The sequence below is a fragment of the Peromyscus eremicus genome, chromosome 4 (assembly GCF_949786415.1).
Source record: "Peromyscus eremicus chromosome 4, PerEre_H2_v1, whole genome shotgun sequence".
Lineage (NCBI taxonomy): Eukaryota > Metazoa > Chordata > Mammalia > Rodentia > Cricetidae > Peromyscus > Peromyscus eremicus.
In genome coordinates, this window is record NC_081419.1 from 6,058,917 (window position 1) to 6,071,374 (window position 12,458).

The 12,458-nt window shown below is 46.1% G+C and overlaps 1 protein-coding gene across 1 annotated transcript in view; it reads left to right on the forward strand.

Annotated features, from left to right (window-relative positions):
• Nup214 (nucleoporin 214) overlaps window positions 1–12,458 on the forward strand; it is an 84,843-nt gene that overhangs the window by 35,910 nt on the left and 36,475 nt on the right. Inside the window, 5 exon segments of the mRNA XM_059260039.1 lie at window positions 2,692–2,955; window positions 3,273–3,305; window positions 3,308–3,436; window positions 5,827–5,926; window positions 11,232–11,307. Coding sequence (XP_059116022.1) covers window positions 2,692–2,955; window positions 3,273–3,305; window positions 3,308–3,436; window positions 5,827–5,926; window positions 11,232–11,307 — 602 coding nt within the window.

Sequence of the window (12,458 nt, forward strand, 5' to 3'; positions counted from 1 at the left end):
GACTGGTCTTCTGGAGGATCTGGGTTCAATTTCCAGCACCCACATGACAGCTCACAATTGTAACTCCAGTTCCAGGGTATCTGACACCTTACATAGATATACATGCAGGCAAAAACGCCAGTGCAGCTAAATAAATCTTAAATTTTTCTTAGAGAGAGAGAGAGAGAACAAGAGAACAAGAACATGCCAGCTTCTTAGAAAGACTCTTGGGGCTGAAGAGACGGCTCAGTAAGAAAGCCTGTTCTGCGGGCATGCAGCCCTGAGATCACACCCTCAGCACCCAGCATTACGGGGTGGAGGCAGGCTAAGCCCTAGATGTCACTGACTGACTAGCCTAACCAAAGTAGCAAATTGTGACTCAGTAATAAGGTAGAACGCGACAGTGGAAATGTCCTGTTCCAGTTTCCACACGCCCATGCACACCTCTCTGCACTCACCACATTCCCTCTTCTTAAAGAATATGTTATGTGGGAATATGTGGAAATTATATCTTTGCATGTATTTTTAAAATCTTATCTATTTTATGTTTATGTCATTTTTAATGTATTATTTTGAAAAAAGAAACCTCTAAGAATCTAGTCACTGAGCACCTATTACCTTTCACCTATGTGGGATGATCCATGTCGTAACACGGGTTTGACTTCCCTTTCTTTACTGTGGGAAAAAATGTGCTCCTGTAGCCATTCTGTCTTCCAATTTCAAGGCAGTGTTCAGAAAATTACCAAAGTACTCCGTACTTATAAAATAAGCTTTCTGTTGGGTGACTTTGCCCAGCGGTAGGTTCCTGTGAGCTTCTGAGCACATTGAACGTAGACCAGACTAAGCTGTGATGTTTGGCAGCCTCTATGGATCGGGTGCCCTTCTGACTTGTTTCTTCAGCTTAGAGTGGGTTTGTCCAGCGTGGTCCCGTTGTAGCTAAAGGAGTGTCTGTCTGTCTTTGCCAGTCACTATTTCCCACCGTTACATCACCTCTCCCTCCCTCTGTACACTACAGTAGAATTGTTGTTAGGACTGTTTTGGTACTGAGGGTCAAACCCAGGCTGTACATGTTAGACAAGTGTTTTAGACTGAACCCACGGCCAACCCTGTTCCCTTTTTTGTTTTTCCTGAACTATTTAGTGAGAGACAGGGTAATGGCTCCGTGAGGGCTTTGTGTTAGTTTTCTTTGTGTGCTGCAACAGATCACTGTGGACCTAGTGCTCCTAATAGCATCGACCGCTGCAGCATGTGCAGGCAAGTTCAGGCACTGTGTGGCTCAGCTGCGTCCTCTGTCAGGACGGAGACTGGCCCCAAGGGTTGGCTGGGCTTCTCTGTGGGAACTGTGGTAAAGATACACTGTCAAGTACTTGGAGGTCACAGTCCCTTGGAGCAGCAGGATGAGGTCCTTGTCCTCTCTGTTGGTGATCCTTAGAATTTACAAATACAGCTTTAATTTCATGGTCACTCTGATCATATAAATATATATGTCTTGACAAGGTAACACTGTTAAATGTAACAAAGACCAAAAAAATAACAGCTCTGCCATATTGCACAGATAAATTAATTCAGCTGGCTTCCCCAAGGCCCCACTGAACAACGTTTGGTCAGAAACGGAAGACACAGGATCTACATTCTTGATATTGAAAAGTAACAGTATCAAGTTGTTGGTAGAAAATAAACTAACGTTTTGGGTCCTGACATCATATATATAAGTGGCCCACCATGAGGTTGTTTGCCTCAGAATACTTGATAACAGCATGGTCCAGCTTGTAAAGGCTGCTGCCCATTGAGTACTTGAAATGTGCATTTGAGAAATAGAACTTTGTGTCTTTACACTTGATTTATTTATTTTTATTATTTATGTATGTATTTATTTACTACTTACTTGAGACTGGGTCTACATAGTTCTGGCTGACCTAGAACTATGCAAACCATATTGGCCTTGATCTCACAGAGATCCACCTGCCTCTACCTCCCGAGTGCTGGAATTAAAGGTGTCTGCCACCACATACAGCTGTACTTAACTACTCCAAATAGACATAGTGTCCTGTGGGCAGCAGAGCCCCGGTGTGTGGCCCTGGTTTTCAGTTGCATCTGTTACGTCACACTTACGCTGAGACATTAAGATCTTGTAGCATGATTTGCCTACAGGACGGACAAACAACAATGGAAGAATGCTGCTTTGAATACCTTAGCAAGGAACGGGGACTAAGCATGTTGTTCTCCAGTGCACAGTAATAACATTCATTTGAAGTTCTAAGTAGAAGGTGGCATAAGACCTGACCCCACAATATAAAGAAGGAAGAGCAGACAAGGCCAGAGATCAATTCCATGTTGAGAGTCACTGGGCTCATTTAGATGTGTTTTGAGACACTCAGGCCATTCCCACTCTGACAGCCTATTGTGGTTATTCTGAGGTTACTGTTGGAAAGCAGCCGGGATGCATGAGTGTTCAGCCCTGCCCTGTGAGCTGGCCTGTCACCAGTTTTTCTCCTCTGAGAGTTCCACCAGCGTTGATAGTTAGGCTGTCTGTGACCTAGCAGCTTAGCTTCTAAAGCCCCCTTTGAGCAAAGGCCCCAAACCATCATACTCACATTCATCAAAGTAAAAGGTAATGAAAATGCTTTACAGGTTGGGTGTGTCTCTCTTAGAGAATGGCACAGCTTTTGGGTTTCTTTGTCTAATGTTATCTTCGGGGTGGGGCTTCTGTAGCCAGCCTGTCTCGGTCGGCCTTCCTGTCTCAGAGGTACTATGAAGACTTAGATGAAGCCAGCTCCACATCATCCATCTCTCAGCCTCTGGAGGGAGAAGATGCCCGGTCACCCTGCAAAGAGGAGGAGGCTGTGGTCCAGGTCCATCGACATGCCCCTGTGGTCCGCACACCTTCTATCCAACCCAGTCTCCTGCCCCAGGCGATGCCTTTTGCTAAGCCTCACCTGACTCATAGTTCTTCACCTGCTGTAATGAGCTCTTCAAGTAAGTCGGCAATTAAAACTGTGACCATGGGGCAGGGTGGCTGTCAAGCTACATGTCCATGAGGCGGTCACTCACTGAGGCCATCTGCATTGTGCGCTCACTGCTGTGGAGTGGGGGCAGGGCTGTGTGCCAGTGCTTCCAGCAAAGACATGGTACTGGAGCAAAGCCATTACAAGAAAGCAGCTCTGTATTGCTCTAAATGATCGCTTGTAGTGCTTAAGAATTTTAATTTTAGCATTTTTCCTACAGCCTAATAGAATTTACCATTTAAAGTTTTCTGTGTTCCTTTCACTGACCCCATTTTTCTTTCCCCTCAGTCTCTACATCAGCCAGCAAAATTATTCCTCAAGGAGCGACAGCACAATGCTGGCAACCAAAACGGTTAAGCATGGTGCACCAGGTCCCTCCCACCCTGTTGTCGCAGCTCCCCAGGCAGCAGCTGCTGCAGCCCTGAGACGACAGATAGCCAATCAGGCACCAGGTAAAGACTACAGCTCCATTCCTGGGAGAGAGGCTTTGGGGTGGGAGACAGCTGTCTCTGTTGCTGCTCCTCAGAATAGAAGGCTAACTCGATGGCCTTCATCCCTGTGAGGAGAGCTCCCGGGAGGCAGAGACTAGGTCTCAGGGGTTTTTTTTTTGCTTTGAAGAGGAGGTATTAGATGTGACACCTTTAGTTTCATGGGAAATTGATGGGTTTTGACACTGATAATTGCTACTTTTGACTGGTGATCTCTGCTTTGGTCTTGGAAATTAAACCACCTGACATCATTAGAACAGTATTTTAAGGATCCCATCCACTGGGAGGGTAGCTGTAGTGTGCTTGCTTGTGTTCCAGCGGTGAGAGAGTCAGCAGAGAAAGTTACCCAGGCCGTACATACCGGAGCTCGGCCTTCACAGATGCACTGTTCTGTGCTGATGTTATCACTGGTCTCTAGTTAGGGCTTACCTCGGCAGGACTTAACAGGCTAGGGCTCGGACTCAGGGCTAGTTATCACTGCTTGTCAGCTTGGCAAGCCAGTGGTTCTCAGTCAGGCTGTTCTCCTTCCACCTGGCCCAGACAGTTAGCAGGAGTGCTGCCTGGGGGTGGCAAGGAAGAGTCTTAAAACACAGAGGCCCCCCACAAGGAAGGGTCACTTATTCCCAGTGTGAAGAGTGCCAGGGTTGGAAGACTATTAATGCCAAACATCTTCGCTACGGAGACTCAGAGAGACCTGGGGGTTTCAGACAGGTAAAAAAGAGTTATGAACCAGACAGTGGCTCCTACTTCTAATGCGAGCACTCAGGGGCTGAAGTAGGCAGATTGTCACGGGTTCACAACCAGTCTGGGCAGTATGGTGAACTGGGGGTCTGCGTGGGCCACAGAGTGAAGCCCTGTCTCAGAAAAAATAAAGCAGGACTTGGAGAGATGACTCAGTGGTTAAGAACACTGGCTGTTCTTCCAGAAGACTTGGTTTCTATTCCCAGCACCCACAAGGCAGCTCACAACTGTCTTTAACTCCGAGATCTGACACCCTCACACAGACATATATGCAGGCAAAACACCAATGAACATAAAATAAAAATAAATTATTTTTTTAAAGCAAAAAATAAAAACTGCTAAACAGCCATAAGTTAAGTTTAAACATAACCTTCTTAAGATAACTAAAATAAATAATGAAAAGTAACGACAAGATAACTCTTGAAGACATTTAAGCTTTCAGAACACATAGGTCTTTGATGATCCCTTTATTACGTGGACAAATGGGATCTTGTGATTACACTCATGAGGTTCCAAGTCCAGCACATGATTTGGAAAGTTAAGATCTGTCAGGATTTGGGATGGTGTACTCAGCAAGAAATGCTCTGACCTTCACTGTCCTTTGGAGCAAGTTTTTAAGATGGAGGCATTTTCAAATGTTAAGGTGAATTGTGTGCATTTTCCCAGCTTTTCTTCCGAAGACAGGAGTAAGAGTTACTACACATCCTAGGCTGCCTGGGTTTGCCCAGGAGACCAGAGAGCTTTGCTCAGGCCTTTCCGGTGGTTAATAACAGAATGTCATTAAGGGTTATAAAATACGATGGACAAGTAAGGCAAAAATAAGTAAAAATCGGAGGTGGTGCATACATGTTTAATCCCAGCACTGGGAAGCAGAGACAGGTGAATCTCTGTGAGTTCGAGGCCAGCCTGGTCTACAGAGTGAGTTCTAGGAGAGATAATAATGAGATCCTGAGTCAAAAGAAAAAAAACTGATAAAGCTGCTGAGGTAAAAATAAATAAGGTCCATGTCAGATGTGTGTCCCTGTGGTCACTCTGTCCTCCAGGCCCTGGGCCTCTTCCCTCACTCTGTCCTCCAGGCCCTGGGCCTCTTCCCTCACTCTGCACTCCAGGCCCTGGACCTCTTCCCTCACTCTAATCCAGGCCCTGGGCCTCTTCCCTCACTCTTTCTCAGCTCAGTTCTCACACTTACTCACTGTCATTTGCACTTGAGGCAGCTTTTGTATTTGCACACTTCCACAGAGCCTGCCCATGCTAAGCCTGTGGGAAAAGGAGGACAGATGAATGACGACAGTAGCCCTGACTGAGGGCTGTGAATCCTCTGGGTGTGGCCATCCCTTTCAAGATGAGCTGGCAGTCTGGCTGGGATCTGGGTTCTGCTGCACATCGCTGGCCAGGGAATAGTCCCTCTCTGCCAGTGTGTTTTATTAGCTGCCATTGAAGTACATTCCTTGGCCTTTGGTAACACAGGTCAGCCAGGTATTCTGTTGCCCACACTGCTGAGTAGGTTCCCTTTCTATAAGGCTGCTCTCTGCCCAAGGTCATGTCCTGGGTGTTCATTTCTTTTGATCCTTTACAGGAATTAATGTGGTTCTCTCTCTTCCCCGTCTACATAGCTGTGAGCACTCTCACTGAATCAACTTTGAAGAATGTCCCTCAAGTGGTAAATGTCCAGGAACTGAAGAGCAATCCTGCAACTCCTTCTGTGGTCATGGGGTATGTCACGGCTCTTCTGTGTGTTCATCCCACAGTTTGCTGTCATGGAGGCACTTTGCCTGGAGAGAGCACTGCTGTCACATGGGACTTTTCTCCCTGTGGAGGAATAGGCAGCCACAACTAAGTTTTTAGGAAGGCAATTTTTCACCTTGCCAGAAAATTGGCTGCAGCTCACAGACTATGGTCTATGAATATTTTGCTGGGTGCAGAGTTGCATGGGCACCCACTAAGCTATAAGTCAGGTGTGAAGATTGCTATATCTACGGTGGTTTTTTTGTTTTTTGGGTTTTTTTTTTATGTTCTCAGGGTTCCAAAATTGATATTTCAAGTACTAGTGGCCAGTGTGTGATGATGGTGGTGTGGAGATTGACAGTGCCCTCCCTGACTTCCTCTCTCCAGCACTTGAATTCTCTGAAGTTCACTTGTCTTCTTTAAGAAGGAACAGGGCCGGGAGGTGGTGGTGCACACCTTTAATCCCAGCACTCGGGAGGCAGAGGCAGGAGGATCTCTGTGAGTTCGAGGCCAGCCTGGGCTACAGAGTGAGCTCCAGGACAGGCAGGACTAAAACCCTGTCTGGGGAAAAGAAGGGACAGTGTTTGAGAAGCCGGCAGCTGTGCTTGCAAGGTCCTTGTCAGAGGTGCCAGCCAGCCCCATCCCGCGGGGGTGTGTGGGTGTGTGGGGGGGGTGTAGGTGTGTGAGTGTGTGTGGGGGTGTGTGTGGTGTGTGTGTGTGTGTGTATGTGTGTGTGGGTGTGGGTGTGGGGGGTGTGGGGGGGGGTGTGGGTGTGGGGGTGTGGGTGTGGGTGTGTGTGTGGTGTGTGAGTGTGTGTGTGGGGGTGTGGGGGTGTGGGAGGGGGTGGGGGTGGGGGGGGTGGGGGTGTGTGTGTGGGGGGGGGGTGTGCACACCACTCCTGCACTAGTCACTGCACAGTTTTGGAGCCACATTCCTTGTAGAACCACTAGCCTTCCTGTGGAAATGTTGGGGACATTCCTTTGACTTGAATTGGGGGTTGTCAGGGACCAGTGTCTTCAGGACACTGTGTCTAGTGCTCTTGGATAGTCGGTGGAAAGGGGAGCAGCTCCAGGCCCTGTGTTTTCACACTGCATTCCTGTTCTCTGTTGCCACTGTGGAGCAGACCTGCCTCCCCAAGGTTCCGTTTTCATTTTCAGTGGACTTGCCACACTGTCTGCTGGACTTCAGTTGTTTGTATGTTGCTCTATTTACCACCACTGCCTGCTGTAAAACTTTATGATTATCTCAGGGTCAGACTAATAGCCAAGAAACCAAATTTGCCCTCTTTGTTGTCTTGAAATGACTCAAGGCTGGTATTTGTGGTTGCTGTGAGCTCCTCAGAGAACTCTGAAGTTGGGAATTACAGCAGATTCCCATCACAGAGAACTCAGGAAGCCACTGAAAGGCAGAGTGCTGTGTAGGACAAGGCCTGTGGGCAGAGTGTGGGTTGGTACTTCTCAGACGTTGACTGCTAGCCAAGGGATGGAAGCTCCGTTCTCCTTTGCCTGTGCTCAGCTCACCTCTCAGCTCACCTGCTCCTGCTCCCTGACGGCAGGGTTTCTAGCTCTGCTCTTCTCCAACAAAAAACCACAAGTGCTGGCGGGAGATTTTAAAATCTGCTCTTTATTTTCTGTTTGTGTGTGTGTGTGCCTGCAGGAGCCTGTGGAGACCAGAGAGAGTGTCAGACCCCCAGGAACTGGAGTTACAGGTGTCTGTGAGCCACTCTGCATGGGTGCTGGTAACTAGACCCAGGTCCTCTGCTGGAGCAATTAGTGTTCCTAATGCTAGGCTGTCAGAGTTGGATTCTGATACAGTTATTGAACTTATGCACCCAGTGCATAAAACATAATTTTCATTTTTAGCTTTAAAATTGTGTTCAGTTATGTTTATGTTCATGTGTACACATGTGCCCGGGCACATGTGGAGATCAAAAGACAACTTGTGGAAGTATGTATGTATATGTGTGTCTAAATTCACGGAAGGAAAGACTTGTTTGTAGCAGCTCCTAGTAGCCTCTGACACTCTGTACTTGAGTATTTATACACTGTTTAGTCTCTTGGGACAGCTTATTATTGATAACTCCATTAGGCTATAGTGTATACAGTTTACGTCAGCATAGTCTGTCTTCAAGTGACAGCACTCTAAAGAACAGTGTAACACTTAGCACGGTGCTCTGTTTCTCCCTCCTGTCTGCTGTTACTATACATTTTATTTCTGCCTGTCTCACACCCTGTGGTGCATTTTTATAAACAGCTGGCTGTCTTGTAAATGGATTTCTTACTTAATTTTTTTTTTAATTTGTTTTTTGAGACAGGGTCTCACTGTGGCCCTAACTGGTCTTGCACTCACAGAGATCTACCTTACCTCTGTCTCAGGAGAAACTACATTTCCACTAAGAGACTTCTGGACAATGCTTTGTCTTCAGAAATATGAGGCTCAGCAGAAAGGACAGTAGCTGTTAGGTGTGTCTCCATGGGCAGGTTTCAGGAAAGCCTCAATAGGTTTGGACTCCATTAAATCAGTGGTTCTCCACCTTCCTAATGCTGTGACCCTTTAATACAGTTCCTCATGTTGTAATCCCCAAACATAGAATTATTTTCATTGCTACTTCATAACTAATTTTGCTACTGTTATGAATCATAATGTAAATATTTTCTAATGGTCCTAGGCAACTCCTGTGAAAGCATCATTCAATATGCAAAGTCACGACCAATAGGTTGAGAGTAACTGTATTAAATAAAAGTAACATACACTGGGTGAGGCAGTCCATGCTTTTAATCCCAGCCCTTGGGAGGCAGAGGGCAGGCCAATCTCAGAGTTTGAGGCCAGCCAGGACTACACAGAGAAACCTTGCCTCTAACGAAAACCAATAAATACATAAAGTAACATTTTTATTAGTTTCTCTTTTTCCCTCTAGGCTTGTTGTTTCTTATTTTCTTGATAAGCTATCCTCTTGCCTCACTTTTGAATGAATACCAAAAAATTCATTGTTCATTACATAATTCAGTAGCATGTAGTTTGGTTCTGCCCCTTCATATGTGAGTGTTTATTAAAAGATACACTAGTAATTAAAATTCTCTAATAGAAGACATGTGTCTCAGGGTTTAGGCCATTTAAGCTGTTGAAATAGGTGAAAGAATGAGTCATTTTTGACCCGTCCTGGCAGTGGGCAGAATACTTACCACTAAGAAAGGGCCTGCAAAACCCTGGAATGTCTCACAGCGTTCACGGCTCTGGTTCTCACTGTGCTGTTTTCTGCTGTGGTCCTGCAATAGCTGCTTCCTTTTTTTAGATGTGTGTGTGTGTGTGTGTGTGTGTGTGTGTGTGTGTGTGTGTGTGTGTTTTACATTCATGTATGTGTGTACATCATGTGTGTGCCTGGTGCCAGTACAGGCCAGAAGAAGGTATTGTATTCCCTAGAGTTAGTTACAGGCAATGGTGAACTGCCACGTGTGTGCTGGAAATTGAGTCTAGGTCCTCTGTAAGTGCTCTTAGCCCAGTTGTTTCTTTTGAGAACAGAGTATACAGGTGATGTCAGATCTGTGTCAGGTTCCTCTGGAAAGCAGAATATAGTTACCCAAAATAGGGCAGTTCTGAACCTGGGCTTCCCACATATTCTCATGGACATTTCTAGCTGTTGACTTCCTTCCTTTGGCCTGTGTTTGTGCAGTCCTTGAGCGTGTTCATTTGGGAGTGTGTTGTCCTTTGCTGTTCGCCTTTTGAGTTGTGGTGGAGATTGCTTGGAGCTGGTTTATGGATAGGTTTATTGGCTGCTTGTGCCAAGCAGCATTTCTCCACCGCATGTCACGTGGCACAGTGTGCTCGTCCTGTGCCTCCTGGTTTTGTGTTTGGGGATTTGGGGTGCCCGGGAGACATGTGGCATAGTCACACGTACATAGAACAGTACTGCATGCAACTAAGCCGTCGGCATTTAATGGACCAACGCCACGTTGTCACTAAACTGTAGGTGTAAATATTTTCTGAGATTTGGAGAGATTGCTGTTTTTAATCTTCGTGTCTAGTTTTACGTAAGAGGTTCGTCTCCCTTGTGGGTTTCTGTCTTCCAGTTGACTGAGTCCACCCTAGGGTCTTGGGTCCCAGCAGTCTCGCCAGCACATTCCCTCTCTGAGATGAGCAGAGCCCAGGGTGGCGCAGCACCCGAGGACCTGTGTGGTAGAGCGAGCGTCTCGGGGCACTTTAGCAGCTTGCTTGTGTTCTTGCAGAATTATCGTGGGGTTTCTTTCACTGAGTCTGTTTTTCTTCTCCAGTCTAATCCAGTCAGGGAAGATTCTCTGTTGTTCCCACAGAGAATCCAGATTTTCTCTAAAGACTAAGCTGCTCCTTGATAAGCTGTAAGCTTATCTCCCTCTTTAAATCCCCCACCACCACCTGAGACAGGGTTTCTCTGTGTACTGGAACTCACTCAGTAGACCAGGCTGGCCTTGAACTCAGAGATCCTCCTGCTTCTGCCTCACAAGTGCTGAGATTAAAGATGTATACCACCACCACCTGGCATCAAATTAACTTTTGATGGAACGTTATTAATACTCCTCCCTCAAGTCTGAAAAGTGTTCTAAAAAACAAATCCCACAGCTACAGTTGCTACTATATATTCCAGTTAAGTGGCTTTAGGCTGAGGACAAAGAAGGTGAAAAGCCTCCCTAAATGCTAAGGACTTCTGTCTCTGATTGCACTGATAGGTGGACTCTTCATGTGCTCTCACTGGCTAGGGAGTGAAGCGTGGTTCCCTGAGGACAGCTCAGGGTCGGTGTGAGGGGTCCTGGAAATTGGGTGTACGTCACAGAGTAGCCCAGATGCAGACTGCAAGTGGAGCAGTGGTGCTGTGGAGTCCGCCGTAGCTGCTCTGTGAACATCCAGTTTCTGGTAGCACCGTGGTTGTATGTGTGGCTGATCCTCTTTTTTTAGGCTTGAAAAAGAGAATCGGAACTTTCCCACATGGTCTAAAACTAGGGAAGCAGGAGGGAAGAATGCCAGTTAGTTGTCTCAATAAGAACAACATCTATTTGGAAATGATTACAAATTGTTTCATGGAATTGTAGAATGGAAAAAGCTAACAAGGTCATTATTTTGAATTTTATATGATTGAAAACCCAGATTGCATTTAAAAACTAATTAATTCTTCAACAGAATGTCTGGTGAGTTTGGTTGGTGTCTCAGATATCTATATTCTGCCGCAGAGTGTTCTCATCTGCTGAACAGGGAACTGACTGGCTCGAGGATGAGCATGTTTGTCCCCAGCCCTGTATCTGAGCAAATGCTTTGTGTCTTTCAGTTCTTCAGTGCCGCACTCAACAGCCAAAACACCTCATGCAGTGTTAGCCCCAGTGGCTGCCGGCCAGGCTAAGCAGGTATCTTACTGATGGGTCCTTTATCAGTCATGCCTACTGTCTCTGTAGCTGAAGATCACTTTACGACTTGGCTTCATTTAAATGAATGTGATTCTTAGAAAGGCTGTTATTTCTTTTCCATAATCCATGCCAGTCTTGATTGACATGGTTAACCAGAGTAGTAAGTCAAGACCTTATACTGTCATCATGTACCGTTGACTCTGCTCTAGCCATCATTTACCATACGCTATTGATAGAATGCTTTTGGATGGGGTGTTTCAGTTTGCAGGAGATGTTTGTCTGTTTGTTTGTTTTGACTTAACATTATCTTAGTTGACGCACCTGACTTGTACAGTAGGTGTTTAGATATGTCCCTTTTGAGGCAGCCGAGGTCAGGAGTGGGCTCATCCAGTGAGGAACTGGTAGGAACAGCTGGGACCCAAGGCTGCCCAGTCTCTCTGTCTTTACTTCTTCCACCACACTGTTGAGAGTCAGTATTGGGTCTGGATTGTCTTACTCCTGCAACTCTGCTCTTCAGAGTTTGCATGCTTTCAGTGATGTTGTGTCTAGCTTTTACTTTTGACTGATTGTTATTAAACAGTACAAAAGAAAATAATAGAGAAAAAATGGAGGGGGGTGTGACTAGGAGGAGCTAGAAGGGAAACGAGCTCTCTGGAGCTTTCCCTGCAGTCTCGGTTTCTCTCATATCTGCCTTGGAGATACACAGCTTTAGATGGCACTTGAAACCAGAGTTAGGATTGTGTCTTCATAGCTGCCATGATGAGTTCCCAGCACCCTCCTGTGTCTTAGCTTGCCTCTGTTCTTCATGGAAGATGTGTAGTTAACTCATCCACCTTGGCAGGTGAGGACAGTGGTTGCTGCAGGCAAAGCCCAGGTGGTTTTCCTGCTCGCTCTGTTTAAGTTCACTAATTAGAGCTGGACTGTTTTCCTCATTTGCCCATTCATTCCTCTACCAAGTACTCAAGTGCCGTGTATGTGCCAAACACCGTCGTAGGCACTGAGAAGTCATCTTTGAGCCACACAGGTGTCTCCGGTGTGATGTTATAGGTGATTGACTCAAAACATTTACTATTTTTCCTTTTCCCCCTTTTTTTGGGTAATTAAACTGAATTCGTATATTTGTGCTTGCTTAGTTTGTTTTTACATTTCCA